The sequence below is a fragment of the Periplaneta americana genome, chromosome 14 (genome assembly GCF_040183065.1).
Source record: "Periplaneta americana isolate PAMFEO1 chromosome 14, P.americana_PAMFEO1_priV1, whole genome shotgun sequence".
Lineage (NCBI taxonomy): Eukaryota > Metazoa > Arthropoda > Insecta > Blattodea > Blattidae > Periplaneta > Periplaneta americana.
In genome coordinates this window covers 156,779,907-156,804,975 of record NC_091130.1, presented here as the reverse complement: position 1 = coordinate 156,804,975, position 25,069 = coordinate 156,779,907, and the positions used below count along the sequence as shown (strand labels likewise).

At 33.4% G+C, this 25,069-nt stretch overlaps 1 protein-coding gene across 2 annotated transcripts in view; it reads right to left on the bottom strand.

Annotated features, from left to right (window-relative positions):
- Positions 1-25,069, bottom strand: part of LOC138713917 (ornithine decarboxylase-like) — a 73,006-nt gene that overhangs the window by 18,667 nt on the left and 29,270 nt on the right. For both annotated transcript variants that reach the window (XM_069846454.1, XM_069846455.1), the window contains exons 2-6: positions 17,753-17,938; positions 14,830-15,022; positions 13,485-13,581; positions 4,026-4,102; positions 1,328-1,500 (exon numbers count right to left, since the gene is read on the bottom strand). In XM_069846454.1, coding sequence (XP_069702555.1) covers positions 1,328-1,500; positions 4,026-4,102; positions 13,485-13,581; positions 14,830-14,919 — 437 coding nt within the window. In that variant the 5' untranslated portion in view covers positions 14,920-15,022; positions 17,753-17,938. The remainder of the gene's footprint in view (positions 1-1,327; positions 1,501-4,025; positions 4,103-13,484; positions 13,582-14,829; positions 15,023-17,752; positions 17,939-25,069) is intronic.

Sequence of the window (25,069 nt, the reverse complement as noted above, 5' to 3'; positions counted from 1 at the left end):
AAGCATGTTGAAATGGAATAACAATGATGGTCGTCTAGCTGATTGCGCTACTCTGGGTATCCACGGACTCTGACTGTCATTTCTCTTTCCCACAACAACTGCTTTCGTGAGATCAAGAAGGCAGTGCCGCCACCCCCTCACAGTCGAATGAAATTGAATTATGAATTTAATTAATGACGCAAACAGTTTTCTGTTAGTTTCAAAGGAATTGTTTCAGTAATAATTTTTAAGAATGTTAGGAACAACTGGATAACACCCACGGCAGAGCAATGTCGATAGTCACGTTACTCGCTGGCCACTAGTCACCGGGCCGTACCGAGCCGTGTCAAACAGAAGACAATCGAAATGGTGGTAGTGAAATTCGCGACTATATTCTTAAATAAATCATTCTATTAGTCAAGTGCAAGATTTATGCAGTACAACGACGATGTTTTGAATGCACTAAAAGAAAATGCTTATGTAGTAAGATCTTAAAGTAGGTTATGACACGAAATAAAGAGGGAAAAGGTGTGGTTCACGAAATATCATTTAAATAACGGAAAGTAAATTTCCGGTTAATATTCACCAAAGCATTAAGTACATAATTATGACCGCGTTGCACTCATATTTGTGGCCTAGAGAAAATACCTAGCCTTTTACAAAAAAAAAAAAAAAAACTTTTAGGGGCCATGAAATTATTCACCGCTTTAATTATATTACCGTCTATCAATATTACGAAACAAAAACTGTCATAAAGGCCATGACCGACTAGAAACATCGATACCGAAGAGATAAAACCATTTGGCCGTGATGAAACAAAAGAAAATGCGAGAGAGATTTTAGTTCGAGATAAAATGCAAATACAATTTTGATGACCATACTGTTAGTAACTGGAGATCGCTTGTAAGATCTGCCTTAATCTTCTATGTAGAAATGTCGTCCAAGCAAATTGGTGGTCCAGGGAAAAATCATTGCAATAGATGAGAGTAACAGTGGTGCTATCTCTCAGTAATGTTCAGAACGAAGGAGGTAGAGAGAAAAAGAAACAAATTTCTCCTTCTAACGACACCACAGACCAAAATCATGTTCTTATGTTGGCAACATTGTGTATGTAGTTAAATTTGGTGGCAAACGTAATGGGACGGTTCAAAGCTACCGTGGTAATTCTCCAGTATAGTGCAGAATGTTATTTTACTTTAATTTTCTTTAAGGTGCAAAGTATGCGCGAAATTGTATGTTTTTACGAAATTAAACCATTTTAATCACCAAAATCAGGGAAAAATAACCACCATAAAATCACAGCCCTACTTGGAATTTTCTCATGAACTACAAACAAAGACTGACGTACTTTGCAGTAGGGAACAAGCTCTTGATCTTGTGCAGTTCACATTCGTTGTCGAAGGTCATCGTATCTACTCCACAATTAGCTGCATAACGGATATGAGAGGCTGGTTTGGCAGGATTGGCGTAAATGATACGGCTGGGAATTACTCCCAAGTCCAAAATCTTCTTAATTTCTCCCTAGAACAAACAACACGTGAAAGATATTAAAAGTTCATAATAAAAAAAAAATCTGATGCCATAACATGTACAAAAATAAGAACATTAAACTGACATGTGATGGAACTGGCTGCATGCAAAATACGGCAAATAACGTTCTACCCTTTCATCCAGCAAGTCATCCTTATACCTTAACCCTCTTGCTTTCTCATTCTACTTATACTATTTTCGCTGTAAGAAAAATCCTAATGTAAACATAAGCATGTGGCTGTCATACCCACGATTGGCTCCCAGTCGAAACACCCACACAACGCAGGAAAATATAGTTCGTATTTGGAAATCATAAACTTGTATTATTTGAAAATAAAAATTTGAATTCTAGTTATTAAATACGATGAAACATATAACTTCACTCATATGTAAAACACTATGTAAAAGAAAAGCTACTTTTATATTTTGTTATGTACTATGAACGCGGATGAATACCAACAGTAATACCGAGGTAGTCTGTTCTTGTAACAAGCTGGCATCACTTGAGCTCGTAGTTGTTCACGTAAGCACGTGGTACTGAAGTATGGCTTCTGCATCCTCGGTGTGTGTGGTTATTAATCATAAGAGTGGAAACCCTCTCAAAAGTGGAGAAAAAGAAAGTCTTAAATGTATATAATAACTTATGTGAGTTTTAATTATAAAGTAAATGTTCCCTAAGCAAACGAATGCATAGTAGTGAGGTTAGGCCTACTTGACGAGTAACGGGAAATGTTTAACATGAAACAGAATGTACAACAGTAGGCGGGAACACGTACTGAAAATCTATGGCGCCAAACAGCGGCCAATGAAGCCTCACTTCAGTCACGTGCCATTGTTTACATTAGGATTTTTCTTACAGCGAAAAGATTTTAGTATAAAAGGAAAGTACTGTGACTGTGACTGTGCAAAAAGAATCTATGTCGATCTTTTTACAAAAACATGTTTGTAGCATGCCTGAGACAAAAAAAAAAAAAAGTGGTTTTTGTACATTGTGTACAGTGCTTTCTCCTATACTATTAATGGTTTTTATTCACATTCAGTATTTTCAAGTGAAGAGAGGAAAGGAATGGCATGGTGGAGATTAGGTAGCTGGAGACTCAAGAATAAGAGAGGGAATGTTGAAAAAGATAAGTGTCCATTATGTGGAGAAGCGGAAGATGAACTGCATACAGTAGCTTTAAATTGTGCGGCAACGAATGATTTCAGAAATTGTTGGGTGGATAAATATAACAAAATAATTTTTAAGTAAAATGAATATAGAAAAGAAAACGTTAAAGTTAATGGTTTCAAATACAAGTGAATCATTGCTTCCATCTAAATGGATGTGTAATCCAACACAGTAACAGACATTGTGTTGGTGTGCAGAAAAATAACTAATACTGCATTAAATCCCACACTGTGATCAGAAATATGGACATTACGACAAAGTCAAGAAAAATTACTACAAATATTTGAGATGTAGGTATGGAGAAAAATGGAGCGTGTGAAATGGACAGATAGCATAAGAAATGAAGCTGTGCTAGAAACAGTGGATGAAATATAATGTTGAGACTGAACAGGAAGAGGAAAAGAAACTGGCGAGTCACTGACTGAGAAGAAACTGCCTACTGAAAGTTGCATTGAAAGAAATGTGAACGGGAGAAGAGTTCAGGGCAGAAGAAGATATCAGATGATAGACGACATTAAGATATATGGATCATATGCGAAGATTAAGGTAGAAAATAGGGAAGATTGGCGAATGCTGAGATTGAAGTCAAAGACCTGCCCTTGGACAAAACACTATGAATGAATTAATTTTATAATCAATCCATTAATGCATCAGTTTAATGCAGATACATTTCAGGAACTGAAAGATAACACTGAGATAGAAATTACAAGAATTTCAGTGGATGAATTGGAGAGTGAACCAGAACATATTTACGCGATATTCCATTTATGAAGAACAAGAGGGCTGACATTATAAGGTTAAGTGTTGCAGTAGGTTAATTGCGCTGTTACAGTATTAATTCTGGCAGCTGCAATTGCAATCCTTGCTAAGGATCTGCACACCAGTACATTGGTAAATGAAACCGATAACAGATCTAGCTTTAAGCCTCAGATACACTACAGTGTATTTAGATGCTCGTCATCATTTTTCTCCTTGGTTTCTTGGTGTGTCTATCAAAAGGACTCAGCAGTTTCAACAGCTTATGTCCTTCAGAAAACATAATGTATGTCTGTAATGAAAAATATGATGATGTGAGGGACAGCTGAACAGTAAATGTGTCCTGAGTCTCTCTCAATTAGTAAGAAGGTACTTTCACATGCCGTAAAGCTATGAATCCACATTACTTCGCTTGAGAAGGAAGTCATGCAGTTATATTTCCTCTGTCTCAGCTGTTTCAACCCACAAACCTAAATATAACGATGAAATGGCAAGGTCTAAACCAGCATGGACAACTATTCAAATACATTCCCTTTTTGCTTAATGCCAACAAACAAGGAGTACAACACAAAGAATGTTATGTTGGACTTACTTTAGAGGCACAGTCGAAGCCAGTACCCAATGCAGCCAGAACTTCCAAAATGGTTAAAGAATCATTACACTTCACAGCTGAAAACAGTGAACACAAAATATTTAAGTGTTTAAATTTTCACAATAAGAGGTTAGCATTTACTACTAGGTTCAAAAAGTTCCCGGAATTTTACTACCATTTTTCGTATTAATATATAACAAGGGATATTATACATTTGTTTTGTTGGTAACATTCATGATGTCATTTCCTTAAAGTTTGTTGATAATGGCAATTATTGGTTTTGAGTTGTAGGCAATTGTTTATCATAGTGTTTCGTTTGTTCGTCGCATTTTGTAATTATGTCCACAGAGCAACGTACAAACATCAAGTTCTGTGTTTTGCTGGGGACATGATCAGTATGGCTGATGAAGATGGTGATTTCTTAAACAAAATGAAACTGGTGCTACTTGTACGACCCAGTCCCTAAACGACAGTCATCTGAGTGGAAATCGAAAACATCTCCTCGGAAGCAAAAATTTCCTAGGCACACTTCCAAAGGCAAAGTTATTTTAAATGTTATGTTTTATTTAACGACGCTCGCAACTGCAGAGGTTATATCAGCATCGCCGGATGTGCCGGAATTTTGTCCCGCAGGAGTTCTTTTTCATGCCAGTAAATCTACTAACATGAGCCTGTCGCATTTAAGCTCACTTAAAGCAAAGTTATGTTGGAAGTTTTCTTCGACTCTCAGGGTCTCATGCACCATGAGTTCATTCCAGAAGGTCGTACTGTAACGAAAGAATTGTACGTAGAAACCCTCCGTCGCCTCTGGGACGCAGTGAGAAGGAAACGTCCAGAAAAGTGGGTAGAAAACAACTGGTTCCTTATGCATGACAATGCACCTGCTCATCGCGCAATTATTGTAAAGAATTTTCTTGCCAGGCACAACATAACTGCTTTGGATCACCCACCATACTCTCCTGATCTCTCACCACCTGATTACTTTCTGTTTCCCCGTCTGAAAAGTCATCTGAAAGGACGGAGATTCAATGCTGAAGAGGTTATCGCAAACGCGACGAGAGCACTAAGACGGGTTTCACAAAATGGCTTCCAGGCCTGCTTCCAGGAACTCTACACGCGTTGGCAAAAGTGTGTTGTTGCGGAAGGCAACTATTTTGAAGGGAATGCTGTAGAATAGTGTTTAAGGTACGTTGTTTCTATGATGCTAGCAAATTCCGGGAACTTTTTGAACCTAGTATGTATAACTTCAAGGGTGGAGTGGCAGATTGGCTATAATACAACGAAGATATACTGCATAATTGAGGAGCTTAGAACAAAAAGCAGGTAAGTGACGGAAACCTAGTTTTGAGAAAATTACAGTTAAAGTTCTACATGCAATGGAATATTACACACTAGTTTGGTGAAATGATGCCCATATAGCAGCACTGCACAGTGTGATCACTTACCTGATTTTATCCCAAAGAAACATCCTTTTGGGCTATCACAACACACACTTATCTAATTTTTTAAAATAATGTCACTTACCTGCTTTTTGTTCTAAGACTTTAGTGTTAATTCCCATTTTATATATTTTAGTGTCCTCCATAATTCTTGCTCTAAGAAGACAAGGGAGTAGATATAAAATATAGTTGCAAACAATTAGACTAGACGGCATTTCGGAAGGCGGTTAGCTTCTATATGCGCCGTAGCATTTCTGGTATGTGACGTCATAAGCTTGTACAGTAGAACCAATCAGAATCAGTCTGTAACAAGCACTTCCCGAGTTCGTTTGTTCACGAGTGTTTCAATACATTGAATAAGTAAAACTAACATTTACTGTGTGTATGTAAGGTAAATAAATGGAAGAAAAGACTGTAAAAAGATAAGCAGGCACGGAAAATAGTGTTTAAGGTGTATAATTATTTTAAAAACGTTAACGAGCAGAACGCTGCCGGCCATCTTGATGCTGGCAGCAACGTTGCCAACATGCAAGAAACGACTGCAGAAGCATGTGGTGTGGGATTGAGAACCGTGCTAACAATATTGTTAGTGAAGGAAAGGGGGGGTTTGTCTTGTGTCATGCTTACAGTAATCAACGGCTAAGGTCATTATTGTCTTTTGATAATTTAAATTCTCTCCTGCGCTATTTGTATTGCACATGCTCGTGAAGTACGATGTGGCAATGTTGTACGCTGCCTTGCTCTCTCTATCTGTCTCTCTCGATGCAAACGCTAGCAGACAACCGCCTTCTGAATTGCCTTCGACTCTAGTTAGATACAACTTAAAATAAAATGGATATATAATAAGCAGAGATCAACACAATATTTACAGAAAACTTTGTCAAAATATTACATTTATTTTGGAAAAACATGAAAATAAGAAATAAATATTTCAATTTCAAAATATCTTCGTTACTAAACCATTGGAGCAGGTTTACATCAGTATTTACAAAATAAGCCTTCAGAGATCAACAGTTTTGTCTATATTTAATATGTTACTTAATAAAATACAATAACTCTGCATAATTAAACAGTTTGTCAGCATCACCAAATCCTTACTGAATGCAAGAACAAACTAGGTAATGCGATTTTTACACTGGAAAAAAAAATTCTCACATTGCCTGACTCAACACTGGTTACAATACAACACAAATAACTTTTCTACATTATCTTGCAAAAGATTACACCTTTCGTCAGTTAATATTTTTTTATGCAATGAAAATCTTATAGTTGTAAAAACAGTAGAAATTAAGTAGACAGCAAATTAGATCGCATTCTGCAGAAAGGAATCAACTCACAGACAAATTTAATGTCTCAATAACTACAGTAAATAATTCCAAGGATCCATATTTAGAACAAAGATACGTCGTATAATATGCTTCTGGTTAAAGCAATAAATATGTTGTTGTTGTTTTCTAATGCCAGGCGTTTGACAATGAAGTCATTTGACCTCTTGCACTCCAATATTTTTCAAAGATATTATCATGGCCAGCCACTGAAGCACAGATTTTGAGGTGTTCCGAATCCATTTCTTGGTTTGAGTTGCAAAATGGGCAGTTAGGGGACTGATATATTCCAATTCTATGCAGGTGTTTGGCCAAACAATCATGGCCTGTTGCCAATCTAAATGCAGCTACAGACGATTTTCGTGGTAAATCGGGAATTAACTGTGGATTTTGATGCAGAGAGTTCCATTTTTTCCCTTGGGATTGAGTTATCAAATTTTGTTTGTTGAAGTCTAAGTATGTAGATTTAATAAATCTCTTCACAGAATAATACGTAGATTTAGTAACAGGTCTGTAAGTAGCAGTGCTGCCCTTCTTTGCTAAAGCATCCGCATTCTCGTTTCCCAGGATTCCACAATGGGATGGTATCCATTGGAATACAATTCTTTTACTGAGTGATATTAATTGAGAGAGCATTTTAGTTATTTCTGCTGTTTGAGATGAAGGTGTGTGTTTAGAGACTATTGATAGAATAGCTGCTTTGGAGTCTGACAATATAACTGCATTCCTAAATTTATTGATGTGGCATAGAAGATTCCTGAGACTTTGACTTATTGCAATGATTTCTCCATCAAAACTAAATAAATATGTAGTTACATTTATTTGTGAATGTATCACTCACGTTTAACTTTAAAGTGCATTTTTCTCAGTTTACGTATCATGTGGGGTTCCTTTCTACAAAATGTCGTCCAATTAATGGTTCATACCTATCTAAAACATTACTTTACATATTGTATAATAACAGACATGGCAACATTGAAAAGGCTTTCACTGGATTCGAAAGAATGAGCAAAGGTGGGATAGGAAGGAATCATTTATTTTGTTTTGGCTTCTTGAATTCACTGACATTACAAGTTCAATGACTCTAACGGGAATTTGAAGATTTCACTTGTCCTTGGGAATCCCAGACAGAACGTTGACAGAATGAATCAGTTGGTTTTTCCAAGTGTTTCCTGAAAAACATCCTATTTTCGCCTTTTATGGTCTTTTAATTCTAGAAATATTAATGGAGAGGGAAAAATTGTACAAAACATGAAAAGCCATGAGGATTATTTTATGAAAAATTGTTTTTTTGGCGTTAATTGCTTTCTACATATCGTGAATAGTGAAAATCCTTGTTCCCATACCGCTAGCAGGAATGGTTTAGAATGAGATTTCATACTTTGCCTGTTTCTAATAATTAGTTAAAATGTTGAGTGCATGTTTCCTGTCTCAGGACCCTACCTTTCATCTCTATTAATTTTAGAGCATATCGACCATGACAGTGTGAAGCTGGTGATATTAACATCTTTGATTGGCTCTGTAATATCTTTGACAACTCTATCAAGCTAAAGATTACCCCTAACCTGTTCTTATTTACACTAGAATCCAAGGTTCAATCCAGGATTTGCAAGAGAAATCATCATCATCATCATTATTATTATTATTATTATTATTATTATTATTATTATTATTACTAGCCGTACCTGTGCGCTCCGCTGCACGTGTTAGAAATAAATATAAAGTAATTACATAATTAAAATAGGACATTTGATCCAGGGAACATTCATGTTTGATAGAAGGATAAATCGTTTAATATGTTACTTAATTTAAATTGTATTTAAAATATTAAAATGCGATCATTTTGGTCCAGAGAGCAATCATTTGGTGCAATGACAATTCCTTTAACATGTTTCTTATTTGTTATTACATGCAACCATAGTTTAATAAATGTACAAAATAGCCTATTAAGTTTTCTGTGCATAAGAAATTATTTTAATCTTACCTGCCCTCGATTCACTCAGAAGTTACTGTAATAACATTAGAGCATTATGCCCATCTAGAGAAACTACACTTTCCAATGGTGAAATAATAATTAATTACACAAATCTGTTAATTTGGCATCCGATATTACTTCATACAAACACAGAAACATTCTCTGTAGGCTATGTTTAATATCTTTCGATTGTTGTTGTCCACGGCCCCTTATAGACGAAGTCATTTTTTCTTATTTCATTGCACCACCTTAGATGGCAGTTATTTTAATTTTAAAACTCATTTATCTCATTAAATATCAGTCCTATCAAAATTTTGCAAAGAGTAAAACTTATCGGAAATCATTTTTAAAGAAACTTTTGTTATGTAACATTTTTCACAAAAATCAATAATAAGCGAGATATTTCGATTTATTTCATTCAAGCCTCCTTATAACCCCCCTTTTAAATAAAGTATTTTGAATGCCATATAGCCTAAATTCTAAGTTACAACGAACTTAATTTATATTCCAATTTTCATATAAATCAGTTCAGTCATTATCGCGTGAAAAGGTAACAAACATCCAGACAAACAGACAGACAGACAGACAGACATACATACAAACAAAAATTTCAAAAAAGCGATTTTCGGTTTCAGGGTGGTTAATTATATATGTTAGGACCAATTATTTTTGGAAAATCGAAAATTACCAGAAAAATTTCGGCTACAGATTTATTAATAGTATAGATTATTATTATTATTATTATTATTATTATTATTATTATTATTATTATTATTATTATTATTATTATTATTCAGATTTCTGCCCATTAATTCCGGGTACAGTTATGAGAGAAAATGTGAATATTTTAATTGTCAATATCTATATGCTAGATGCCATGAGCTAGATTATCTGTTCTTTTGTAAAGTCCTCAAAGGTCATATATCCTGTGACTCTTTCTTAAACAATATTACCTTACGTATTCCAACAAAAGATATGAGAGCCCACAAACTTTTCTATATTAGAAATTCGAAATTCCTTTCACCAGTCTCCAGATGCATTAAAAATGCCAACATGCATAGCTGCGAATTCGATCCCTTCAATGTATAGACTTAGTTTGCTCTTGGCAACGATTTATCATTTATGTATTCTTTTAGGCATTGTACTCAATTATCATTGTCTCATAGTATTCTTAGTTATCCATTCATCTTCATTATTGTAATTAATTGTAATTATATTTATGTGTAATAATTATTTTTGTTTTATGTTTTTGTTATATTTGTGCTGAACTGTAATTGGCCACTGGCTGTTGTACAGCACATTAAATAAATATAAATAAATAAATAAATAAATAAATAAATAATTATTATTATTATTATTATTATTATTATTATTATTATTATTATTATAGATAGTGACAGACGACAAGAACTTACAGTAAGTTAAATATTTTTAAAAAGCTCGGAAGTACCATATCTCATAAGCTGGATAGAGATGTAGATGAAAAGTTCAATAGGTTCCGAAATATATGTGAGACAGTACATGGAACATTAAGGAACAAAACAAGAAGAGGTACACAAATGAAACTTTTTAAACAAAGGCAATTCCAACACTGACGCATAGCAGCAAAAAGTGGATACAAAGTAGAAGAAATGAGAAGCAAATCCTGACAGTGGAAATAAAATATCTAAGAAGTACTCTAGGATACACAAGGCTAGATAAGAAAATAAATATAGATGTACATAAGGAGTTGGACGTTCAAGAAATAAATGAAAACATTAAAGAAAATAAAATGAAACTAAGTGAGCATCAGTAACCAATTGCAGAATATAAGCTGCAGTTTTGGCAAAGAAATATCATCCAACGAGTAGAAGAGATGAGGAGAAGATAAAGAAGAAAATGGCCACCAAAATAGGTTTGACCAAAACTAATCTGTGCACCAAAGATTATCATTATTATAATATTATCGTTGTCGATTTCATCTTGGTGGTTGTGTGGTAATAGTGGTGATATTATAGTGTTTGAGTTTCAGGCCAGTACTGTCTTTTTATGACTACCAAGAAGATGTCCATTTTCGGAATTTTCGGTAAGAAAGAATGAACACTGGCAAAATCTGGACAATAGAATTCTCATACACTCAGGAGATGATTACCTGTTGCAGAATCTATACTAATAATAAATCTGTAGCCGAAATTTTTCTGGTAATTTTCGATTTTCCAAAAATAATTGGTTCTAACATATACAATTAACCACCCTGAAACCGAAAATCGCTTTTTTGAAATTTTTGTTTGTATGTCTGTCTGTCTGTATGTATGTATGTTTGTTACCTTTTCACGCGATAATGGCTGAACGGATTTCGATGAAAATTGGAATATAAATTAAGTTCGTTGTAACTTAGATTTTAGGCTATATGGCATTCAAAATACATAATTTAAAAGGGGGGGTTTACAAGGGGGCCTGAATTAAATGAACCAAAATATCTCTCTTATTATTGATTTTTGTGAAAAATGTTACATAACAAAAGTTTCTTTAAAATTAATTTCCGATAAGTTTTATTCCTTGAAAAAGTTTGATAGGACTGATATTTAATGAGATAAATGAGTTTTAAAATTAAAATAACTGCCATCTAAGGCCGTGTAATGAAATAAGAAAAAATGACTTAGTCTATAAGGGGCCTTGGACAGCAAAAATCGAAAGCTATGAAAGATAGCCTACAGAGAATGTTTCTGTGTTTGTATGAAGTAATATCGGAAGCTAAATTAACCGATTTGTATAATTAATTATTATTTCACCATTGGAAAGTGTAGTTTCTCTAGATGGACATAATGCTATAATGTTATTACAGTAACTTCTGATCTGATATGATATAATATAATATAATATAATATAATATAATATAATATAATATAATATAATATAATATAATATAATATAATATAATATAACATAATATAATATAATATACTATGTAATATTATATAATATAATTTAAGTTATTTGAAGGGTTCAGAACCATAGTGGGCCAAGCGCCATTTACTGAATACGCAGAAAACAAGGGTTAAAATTAAGTTATTACCATAATACAATGGAAACCTATAACAAGTAAAATAAAATATACACATTAAATCTAAATGATGTCAATCTTCATTAAACTATGGTTGCATATAATAAAAATTAAGAAACATGTTAAAGGAATTGTCATTGCACCAATGAGTGGTCTCTGGACCAAAATGATCGCATTTTAATTATTTAAATACAATTTAAATTAAGTAACATATTAAACGATTTATCCTTCTATCAAACACGAATGTTCCCTGGATGAAATGTCCTATTTTAGTTATGTAATTACTTTATATTCATTTCTAACGGGTGCAGCGGAGCGCACGGGTACGGCTAGTATATAAATATATTTGTAAGAAACCCTCAAACTGTCAAGGTGTTGCAAGAGTGCATTACAGAAGCCATGACAGCCAATTATGCAGCTGAATTTTATCTCTTTACAGTACACTGGAAAGACTGAGTGGAAATACTCAAATATTAAATTCAGGATATAAGATTTCTGCCAATGCTGAATATCTTGATACCCCATTGTCTTCAGTTTCTAAAGACATTGATGGGGTTAGAAGCAAAGGGATGCAAGTGACATTTCTAATAACATGATTTAAGTGCATCCAAATTACAAATTTCTCCGAATTTACGAAAACTTAAATACTTTCAATCCCATTTTCTCAAAAGAAACTTAAGTGCACTTACATCCCTTCTGACACCGTCAATTCCAAGTGTGGCATCTGCTTTTCTTCATGTGCCTTCCTATTCATTAAGTCATAAATTTAATGCCTTAAGGGTATATGTACGTGAACGACCACAAATATTATCAGAAAATGCAGGCTCTAAATTTCTAAAATTTTATAAGGAAATGAACTCACAATTGAACAAAAATTAGAAGGTACCACAACAAGACTTATACAACTTAAATATCTGATAAAGGTACAAAAAAGATTACCAATAATATTTTTTAGAATTCACTTTTTACTTTAAATTAAATATTCCAAAATTTGAAAATTTTCACACATATTATTTCATAACTCCACAACCATTAGAGATAGAATTCTGAAATTTTCTACACTGATTTAACATGCATTTATGCAAAAGATAGACTATAATAATGCCCATTTCTTTGAAAATAGAGAAATTAGGTCACAAAACATTATGTAAATTTTAATATATTTTATATAGGACAAATAAAAAATTAATTGTATTAAAATAAACAACTCTACATGTCTGAGAGTAGTCTGCTTTTCAGAAATAAGTGTTTATTACATGCAGGAAAAATATTAAAGATGTCAGAGAGACCATAACAATGTTACGAAATGATGTAACTGCAGAATTTGCTTGTTTCTTTTTCATACTTTGATAAAACTGTATTGAAAAATATTATTAGTAACCATTTTTATAATTTTAACAGATATTTAAGTTCTAATAAGTTTTGTTGTGGTACCTTGTAATTTTTGTCCAGTTGTCAGTTCATTTTTTTTTTTTTTTTACAAAATTTTAGAAATTTAGAGCCTGCATTTTCTGATAATATTTGTGGTTGTTCACGTACATATACCCTTAATCTTTACTCAATATAAAAGTTGCTAATGAATAGAGAAATATTAAAAATTAATCCTCTGGAGTATCAGCCTTGCTGCTAACAACTGTGATTTCAATTTACTAAATCTGTAAGCGTCATCCAACTTACCGTAGTGTGGTTCCACTCTAGGCAACTTGAGTTTCCACTCCTTGTGCTTACGGACAACATCACCTATGTCACATACATAGAATGGCTCTTCTTGAACCTGCAGAAAATGTTAAAGCATACTATAATTCATGTGAAATAAACAATTACATAAGAAAATCTGTAGGGAAGCAAGGAGACAGAAACTGAAAAAATATACTAACAGGCAAAGGGCAAAAAAAACTGCAACATTACGTCAAATATCAATATTGTCAATTAAAAAAACCTCATTAAAAACTTGACCACCATTCACATACATTCTCCCCCTCTTCAAGAAACACATAATAAGCTTCCTTTCTATTGTGATATCAATGCATACTATCGATCACAATGTGCTATTGCAATGCCACATATCTTGTATACAAATCAATCAAACTTTTGGTATAAGTTCGTAATTTCACTAAAATGGGTTGTGAACTATATTAGTAAACGCATTTAAATGTATTCCTTGAAGGATTTACCTTAAAGAAGGCCAGAAATAAATAACTTTTTTTTCGTAGTTCCGCCATGACTTTTGAAATTATTCCTTTAAAACGGGAACACTACAACAAGGTTTACTGTACGTCATTTAATAATAATAATAATAATAATAATAATAATAATAATAATAATAATAATAATAATAATAATAATAATAATTCTTTATTTATACTGGCAGAGTTAAGGCCATAGGGCCTTCTCTTACACTCTACCAGGTCACAAAGTATACAAGCAGTTAAAATTTAACAAAAAGTTACAGAACAGAATACCAACATATTACAAAAAAAATAATAATAGCATAACAAAATCGACACTAAACAACATGAAAATAATACCATAATAGAAAAAAAGAAAGTAAAATACATTGGAATACAGTGAAAGCAACTCATTTAGTACAAATGATTAATATGAAAAAACGTAAAGAAGAATATATCAAAATGGAATGTAATAAAATAATAATAAAAAAGAGAAGAAATACGAAAATTAAATAAAATTCACGATAAAAAGGCTATGATAATAAATTCATTGGCTGTAAAGAGAACAAAAAGGGGAAAGGAAGGAAAGAAATATATAGCCTATATTTTTACAAAACTATCGCAGAGAAAAGGGCTTATAACTGAAAGGAATCTAATTCAAAAAGTGCAATTTTAATTTATTTTTTAAACTAGACAATGTCCGACAGTCTCTGACATGTTGTGGTAGAGAGTTCCAGAGATGAGCTGCAGAGACCGTGAAAGATGAAGAGTACTAACTCCTATGGAATTTCTTATAGTGCCAACCCCTTCTATTAATGAACATCATTTTTAAATACAGCAAGAACGATACTTACTCCAGATTCTGCAATATCACGCACCACCTTCCACACATCGGAGTTGCCATCCAGCACATGGATTCGTTCATCAAGATTTGTCAACTTCATCTTGGTCGTAGTTAATCGAGTTAATAGCAGACCTGTGGTGTTTGGGGCTGACAGTTGTCAAAAGTGTCGAAAGTGTTCGGAAAGACTTGTTGGAACAAGTGAACTGAAAAAAATAATAAAAATGATTTTTTTTTTTAACTAACACAGCACATATTGGCAGCAAGCCATTTGTACTGCTGCCTACTTTTTGGCAATTATAACAACGAATTCTGTTCAGAGGTTGGGGCACCCGTGAGGTCGGATTCTGTTAGCCCTGTATGACAGGTTGACAGGAGTGTGGAAGTAGCAGGCTGGAGGAAGATGAAGCTGATAATGATGGGGAAATGAACCCAGAATCCGACACTGAAAGTTACCCAGTATTTTGTTAGTTTACAAGCAAAACACATTAGTAAAAAATATTACTCATGAGAAAAAGGAGTTTGAAAATTCTAACCAAACTGAATTCTCAACATAAAGTATATGTACAAACTTAGAATTGAAAAATAAAATACCCATAAAGAGAACCATTCCTATGATTGAGGTTCTGGCTGATCTGTACATCTATTATCAGGCAGTACATCTCACTTGACGATATGTGTCAGAGGAAGAACAAAGAAGTCTGATTAGTGAAATATGTAGCTATAGTCACGTTGCTGTTATTTCCGGCGTGACTCCTCCTCTTTGCTTACTCCTTAAGGTTTACGTACACTTTTACATACAAAAAATTTTGTTTTGTATAATTTTGCTCTGTAAAATTTTTATACACTTTCGAATGGTACCAGAAAGAGAATGAAGTGAACAGATCCCTTGAAATTATGTCTAAATTGTTTTTAAAAATTATTTTGTTTATAATTTTGACATACAACTTGAAACATGATAGCTCATGCAGTTTTTAAGATAGAGCCACAGGTTTTTCACTGTTTTATAGCTAAAACTATTCTTTAGTGCCTGACATAGAGCTATTTTTTATTTTTATTTACATTAATTAAATATTACCATATATGTAACTTACAATAATATTTTATGTTGCATAAATCATGTAAAAATCCATAGATAATTATTAATTATATTAATGTTATTTTATTCATTGTCAGGCACTGGGGGACATTTCAAGCTTAAAAATGACACGAATATCTTCTTGGTATCACCATATTTGACTGAGATATCATGTTTGAAAGAATTAATTATTCTAAAATCACTATTTACAGGAAATGAACCACAAACTTTCAGAGCCTAGAAGACTCCATCATCATATGTCACCCCTTAAGCAGCTTCATGTCGGTCCAGTTTCAGCTTCTTTCTGCCTCTCAAATACCTCTGCCTTGTCTTAACTTCAGGTATTGAATGTTTTTTTTTGGCATTATTGTCCCTATTTCCATTGGTGCAACAAATCCTGCGATGGTGTTTGTCCCAGGGTTTATGCTCATTTTCCTCAGAATTTTAATTTCTACTTTTGGACTCTTATTAAAATGACGTACAACATCACTGACACACAAATTTACAGTTGTATGACTAACAGTAAAAGATTATAAATTACTTCATTATGTAAAAAAGTTTTTTCAATCCAATGATCATGCCCTGATATCTATGCATTTATTTCGGGACTAGAAAGAAGTTCATTTTACAAGCAATGCTGGACGAGGGGATTGACTACTACGAAGATTACTCCAAAAGTAAGTGACCATGGCTGATGACGCAGCATTTTGGAAAATGGGACTTATCTGAAAAACCATAAGGCATAAATCGAAAATGCTTATATCAAATTAAAGAGGAGAAAATTCTCTATTAAAATAGTTATATTTTGAAAATTCTAATTTTTCATCATTTTTTGCGTTTTGTGGGTGTACATATATACCTATGCGTTACAAGAGCGGTATGTAGACGTTTTCATGTTCGAGGAAAAGTTTGAAAAAGCGAAACGTAGTTGAGCTTTTTAATTTCCGAGAATTGAAAGAAAACATACCGCTCGTGTATCATACATTATTTTGTGTGAAGATCGTTTATTACATACCTGAAAGAGGAATTTCTAATTAGTTACAATGAAATCTCCATCTTGGTTTCTTTTCAATGACGGCAAATTTGGAAAACAAAAATATCTATCTCCAACATTGTTGCTTTAAAATGTTTTCTGTGTTTACTATAGTTCAGCAGGCAGTGATATACGTGTCTTTTTTTTCCCCCCCAGTCTATAAATGCGAACTTAAAACAAACAGTAAGGTTATGTAATGAATTAATTTTCATTTTAATATTTTAACAATATTATTTATATAACATATTGCAGTAATAACATCGGCATCTGGAATCTTGTTGATTTTTTCACGGCTTCCTTAATGTTACTTGTATCACGAATGCAGTAACTTTAGTGGAGTAGTAGAGTTTACTTAATTTTTGCAAATATTTAAAAACAATAATTAACAGTGCAATTTAGGTGAGATTGTAGTGGTAAGTTTCCAATTTATAATTATTACTATATTGAACGTCTCTAAAAATAATATGTTAAAAGCCTAAAGCAGTAACATCAATATGTCACTTAAGCGGTAAGAAGAGGGAAATTGTTATGTGTGTTAGGTTGGGAATACTGAATGTGGAATTTTAGACTTACCGCAGATTGGTTTTGTGTGGAAAGCAAGCAAATACGCACGATCTCGCACAAAATATATTCTCACTCTATGACTGTATAATGCAGTGTGTTATAAATTTATTTATTTAACCTGGAAGATCTAAATGTATTTTTATTAATAATCCAGCCAAAATGTCACATGACAATACAATGAATGTGCATCATCTTTTATCACAATGTTACTAACTTTTCACAACTTTTAATGTGTAATTAAGTGTGAATGTGTGTACTTACGAGGCAGCCTTAGTTCAGTGTTAGGCAGTTTGTTTTATAAGATGTCAAGGAGACCTAGCAGGAGCTGAAGCACGAATCACTCGCGGCCCAAGGTGGTTCTCCGTTAAGAGAAAGCCTCCAGTTGGACTTGTACAAGCAAAAACCTGCCGCTGGGCTCTGAACCAGCCGAACAGTGATGTTACAACCCTGCAAACAAACACAAATTCATTAATTCCTTCACGGTGAAAATCAATCATCCTTCCAAAATGTCAGATCCAGTCGTTTGTTTTCTGGCACACGAATACTGCCATCTCAAACATTTCCTGAGTCCTTTCTAGCCTCCCTTCCTGTCAAGACAAGTAGCAACAACAGCAACAACAATGACAGTTCAATTATTTCTTATTACCACATCCACCACTACTGCCAACCATTACCTGCTTCCAATGCCATGAAGATAGACACCACAACTTCCATTACCAACAATAATCATTACCACATCATCCACTGTTTTCACACCATTACATTTGGCTGCAAAAGGGTATCTGTCGGATACAGGGGGGAGAGCCATTAATCCTTCCCATTGAAGGCTTTAAGGAACCAACCTGGACAAATACCCAATGTCCCATCCCTACCTTCCCGTGGTGCAGCTGTTAGTAAGCATAATTTTACAAGGGAGGGGCAACTCCTCAATTAGCACTGGTCAGCTTGATGAGTTAATGACTGAATTTGGTATAATTTTCCTCTATTCAATACCTAATTCCCTCTTTACCCTTTCCTATCCAGTCCTCTGACTGAACTCTTACTTTCTTCAACCCCAACGGCATTAGAGCATTCGAGGCCTAGGGGTTCATTTCCCTTTCCTTCCTCCTCTTTCTACTTTTCTGTTCCTAGTGCTGACCTGCTATGGCACTAAAATCGTCCTCCAGTGGCTTACGGAGGGAAAGCTGGTGATCAACAAGATCTCCCAGCTAGGTCCAATGGACCCGTCGACCAACAGCAGGTGTGGTCCTCCAGACATTCTGAGGGTTGTGTGTGAATGAAGTAGCCACCAAAACGTTAAAATATGGTGTTCACTTAAATCGGCTACAACTTGCCATTTTTGTGGAATCCTGGGAAACGAGAATGCGAATGCTTTAGCAAAGAAGGGCAGCACTGCTACTTACAGACCTGTTACTAAATCTACGTATTACTCTGTGAAGAGATTTATTAAATCTAAATACTTAGACTTCAACAAACAAAATTTGATAACTCAATCCCAAGGGAAAAAAATGGAACTCACTGCATCAAAATCCACAGTTAATTCCCGATTTACCACGAAAATCGTCTCTAGCTGCATTTAGATTGGCAACAGGCCATGATTGTTTGGCCAAACACCTGCATAGAATTGGAATATATCAGTCCCCTAACTGCCCATTGTGCAACTCAAACCAAGAAATGGATTCGGAACATCTCAAAATCTGTGCTTCAGTGTCTAGTCGTGATAATATCTTTGAAAAATATTGGAGTGCAAGAGGTCAAATGACTTTATTGTCAAATGCCTGGCATTAGAAAACAACAACAACATTGTATTCACATATTCGTGGCATATAAGTTCAACATTGACATACAGACGTGTGCAAATTATTGGACTCAAACGATAATATATATGATTCAAGTAACATTTATTCTACAAAACTCATTTATTACACACTGTTTGCAACAATTAATATTTAGTATGAAACCCTTCGTTCTTTATCATCAAATCTTATTAGGTTTGGCATGCTGTTCATGAGATTTTCACATTGTTTCTTGATGTCTTCATCCCTGTGCCATATTTGGATAAGTGCTTCTATGAGGTCCAACTTGGTGGTAATCGTCTTGTTTTTTTTAGTTTTCTCTTTATGATAGACCAAAGATTTTCAATTGGATTTTCGTCTGGGCTGTTACCTGGACAGGGAAGGACGTCTACATTATTTTCAGCCAGAAAATTAGTTGCTGATCTGGCTTTGTGACAGGGTGTTCCATCCTGCATGAAGACTCATTCACCATCAGGGAACCAATCCCTCATTTGTGGAAAAATTAGGGTTTCTAGGACTTTTTCGTACTGATCCTGTCGCATAGAGTCCTACAGAATTATTTTGTGGCCAGTAATTCATGATAATTATGAAAATGTAAAAAATGTGTTGCTGAGTCTAATAATTTGCACATGTCTGTATATGTAGCAAGGAAAAAAAGAGCTTTAAATCCCCTATACAATGCAGCTTTCATTTCACTGTGGTAAATAAAGTTTGTTTCTCATTTCTATATTGTCACTTTAGTAAATGGCCATCTTGAGTTCGAATCAACATTCATTTCAATGACAGAAGCAATAGTGACTGTCCCAAACTATAAAAACATGCAATAAAACACTACTGAATATACTTATGTATGTACAGTAATAAGTGATTTCTAAATTGATATGTTATACATATCATTACCAGAGCCATGACTTTCATGACAAAAATATCCCAAAAGCAAAAGCAAAGATCTAACATATCACGAAACAAGTAAATAATGTTATACTTTATTATATGGGTCAATGCTTAGGAGAGGAACAAAGCATTATAAAACAATATTAATAAAGAAATAGCCTAACATATTAAATTTGTAATGATGGGTAGTTTGATATCATGGTCTATGAAGAAAGAGGTTGCTATGGCAAGGATGATGTATTAAATATTATAGCATGGCAAATCGTTTCATAATGTTAACTTTATGGCACAAGTTATGCCGTCATAATAGAAGTCATGACGTTTTAGTTGGCATGGTAATATTTTACGGCTCTAGTACAATAATATTATGAACGATTTTCACTAATGATAAAGACTGTTTACTAAATTCTAATCAGATTAAATTTCTCCTACTCATTCATTCATATTTTCTGCCCAAGGACAAGTCTTTCACTGAAAACCCAGCACTCTTCAATCTTCCATATTTTCTGCTTTCCTCTAAGTCTCAGCACATGATCCATTAAGAATTTAAATATAAATCAATGCACATGTGTGCCTAAAAACCCCAAAAGGTGCACAAGTAACTGTTTGACGCAAATAATAATAATAATAATAATAATAATAATAATAATAATAATAATAATAATAATAATAATAATATCATTACTGTAACAATATGTAGTGTATCTGATTAATGTTTTGTGGGAATGATTGAAAATGTTATTTTAACAAAAGTTTGTTACCATTTTCTTTAAGATATATATAATTTACTATACTTCAAACACTCAGAAATTTCTATTTTTTAGAATTAAGGATCCTTGCGATCTGACAATGTTACTGGTCTGATGTTTTTGTAATAAAAATTAATATATTGATTTTTTACATTTAATTTTGTTTCATATGCAAAATCTGAGTTTTTGTTACTCTTCTCTCTTCCCCACTGCAAAAGATTCAGCCACAACTGTTTATTCTTTAATTTACGTGGTATGCACATTTAGCCACAACTGTTTATCCTTTAATTTACGTGGTATTCACACTCACTGCCATGGAGATTATCATAGTTGCCATCGTGATCATCATGACACTGGCATACAATGTCGCCAACTGGACGGAAATACCGTCAAAACTGACTGAATTTCAACATAGCAGTTGGGGGGGGGGGGTGAAAAAAAAAGCTTTGACGGATGATGGAAATTTTACATCACCTTTTGATTTTATAGCTGCCATCGTTCTTTAACTGTTTAATTTTCTAGGGATTTTACTTTTTCTTTGAACAGCCCTGTCCATGCCATACCATGTTAAGGAATCCCCCGTTTCAGATATCCTCGTAATCAAGTCAGAGGTTTAAGAATTATTATTTTAATCAAGATTGGTAAGTTGTGTTAAAATTCGCATTTTATTTATATATTGAGTAGGCCTTTCTTTTTTTAATTTTGACGGATTTCCAGGTGTTAAACTGACGGGAATACAACTTATGTGTTGGCAACACTGCTGGTAAATAGTTATAGTCCAAGAGACCGTGACATTCCTATTGTTCTCTGATGAACTTTTAATTTGTAAAATTTTTCTAGCGAAAATCACTAATAATAATAGTAAGCTGTGGTATTATTCAACAGGAATTATTAGTATTAATAATTCGTAAATTTATTTTAATAACATTCGTAAAATCATGCAACAGGACCATGGTTGCGAAGAATTTATAACCCTAATACTAGCGACAGAACTGCAGTTGCTAATCGCGATTACCGCAAATGTGTGGAAAGAAATTCCTCAGTGTTCATATTTTCGAGGTTTTGTTTCCCTCTTGGACAACAATTGAAGTTCAATGTTTATTCATTGTACACAAATATAACCCTCATTATAGAATTTAATATTTCATCCCCCTCATCTACATCATTTTTTCCGAAACATTTTTAATCGTCACAATAATTGTGTCATCTATTGAGAACTACCGGAACTATTTCAAAGTTTGTAAATTTGTTATATCTTTTGTTCTGACTTTCCAATGATTAGAAAGTTCGCTTACACGATCATAAAGTCGTAGGTCAGATATCTTTGAACATCAGTGTAATAATAGTAGTAGTAGTAGTAGTAGTAGTAGTAGTAGTAATAATAATAGTAATAATAGTAATAATAATAATAGTAATAATAATAATAATAATAATAATGAAATCCGCCTGTCATAACAGGTGACCATATAGGTCCGGAAAACAATAAAAACAATGCAAATACTGTTACATATTTGTCCTTTGACAACAGAGAGGGCAATATCATAAAAATCAGTAGAAGACCATACCTTCTATTAGTATGCTCGTCGTTATATCGTTTCTGAAAGATGTCTACAAACGACATAAACACATTATAACCATTGTTTACCACGCATTACCATCAGAGATTTAATCTCATACCGAATCAGCTCACTAATAAACTAATAATATTGGTGTTATTTATTTTACGAGTTTTATGAAACAGAATTTAGTGAACTAATAAGATTAATTTTATGAGTCTAATAATATTACTTAATATTATTAGTGTTTATGAAACGGGCCACAGGACTATAAAACAAAATCTAAGAATTTTAAAATTAAATTTAAACTAGGTTTTATTTAACGACACTCGCAACTGCTGAGGTTATATCAGTGTCACCAGTGTGCTGGAATTTTGTCCTGCAGGAGTTCTTTTACATGCCAGTAAATCTACTGACATGAACCTGTCTCATTTGAGGAAACTTACAATGCCATCGACCTGGGCCAGGATCGCACCCGCAACCACGGGTACAGAAGGCCAGCACTCTACCGACTGCGCCATCCTGGTTAACTAAGAGTTTTATCAGACAGAGTTTCAAAGAAGACGTATCTATACATGCAGGAATTATCACGAAGCAAAGAAAACACCTTGTTTCCATTTTAGGCTGCACAATATTATTGCAGAAGATATTACACAAACATCCTGCAAAGAACGTGGATGACTCAGGAAAATCTCATACTACAAATCAATTCTTGCCAATGTTGAAAAGTTATAAACAAAAGTTGTATTGGGGTAGAAAAATTGTCACAGGCATTATAGTGGTTTTCGGTAGGTCCCACATAACAGTCAACAAAATAAAATTCAATTAACAGACACTATAATCCTGCTAAGCCATAACGTTCTGAATATACACAACAAAAAGATCAGCAAAGAATATTTAGCACAAAAGCTCGAACACGAATCACGACTATAATTTCAGTAACAGCAGTAGTTCAAAAATGGCCTGTAAATATGAAAATAGTTATTAACTCAGGGGCGTATTTTGCGAGCTACGGTAGCCCAAGGAAATTACAAAAGAAAAAGTTTATAATATAACATAATGTAATAATTTTGTATTATTAGTTTTACCATAGTAATTAAAATTAAAGTAATTGTTAGATATATTTTGTGTAATAATAGGGTCAGCGGTAGCCCAAACCCTTTAACCAGTATACGCCAAACTGCTCAAGGGGAGAGGATGGTATTTTTTAAAACTTTTTTCCTATTTGGTGTAAAATATTAATTTTTTGTATGTAGAGAGCTCATAGCTGTGGCAACTCAACCAAATAAAAATATTTTGAAAAAAAAAAAAAATATTTGGGGGCCCAAATTTGAAAAAATTATACCCAATGCAGGATTGTACTAAAACCGATATATCTAAACCGTTTTTAAAGATAGATTCAAACAGTTTTTTGCAATGTATTTGCAAAAGCATGTTCTACAAACTGTCTGTAACAGAATTTTGATATTACTCCCTACGTTTGTAAAATAAACAATTAAAATATAATAAAAATTTTCTGATTTCCTTTCTTGCAAACAAACGGACATATTTTTTAAATTAAATCAATTAACAAAATTCTGTTACAGAGAAAAGTTTCCTAATAGTCTAAACAATGTGTGTTCTAAATTTTATGCATGTATCTTTAATAGTTCAGAAATTATATCCATTTTTGTCTGGCAATGTAGCAAAAAAAAATAATAATGAAGTCACCGGAAACCGATAAAAGCGGGAGTGTGATTTAAAAATCCGTAGCGCAGGAAGTTTAAAAATGACGTCTCAACGTCCGATAAGGGCACAAATACCCACAAAATGTTATGCAATGCATTCCACACATATGAAAGGGTATTGTAAAGAAAAAAAAATGTTTTTTGAAAATTTAATTTACAGGAAACAACAATAAAAGTGGGCGAATGATTTAAAAATCCATAACACAGGAAGTTTAAAAATAACGACTCAACATTCGATAAGGGCACAAATACCCACAAAATATTATGCAATGCATTCCACACATATCAAAGGGTATTTTAAAGAAAAAAAAAATGTTTGAAAATCTAATTTACCAGAAACAACAATAAAAGTGGGCGAGTGATTTAAAAATCCATAACGCAGGAATTTTAAAAATGGCGACTCAACACCCGATAAGGGCACAAATATCCACAAAATGTTATGCAATGCATTCCACACATATGAAAGGGTATTGTAAAGAAAAAAAAATGTTTTTTGAAAATTTAATTTACAGGAAACAACAATAAAAGTGGGCGAGTGATTTAAAAATCCATAACACAGGAAGTTTAAAAATAACGACTCAACATTCGATAAGGGCACAAATACCCACAAAATGTTATGCAATGCATTCCACACATATCAAAGGGTATTTTAAAGAAAAAAATTTTTTTTTTGAAAATTTAATTTACTGGAAACAACAATAAAAGTGGGCGAGTGATTTAAAAATCCATAACACAGGAAGTTTAAAAATGGCGACTCAACATCCGATAAGGGCACAAATACCCACAAAATGTTATGCAATGCATTCCACACATATCAAAGGGTATTTTAAAGAAAAAAAATTTTTTTTTTATTTAA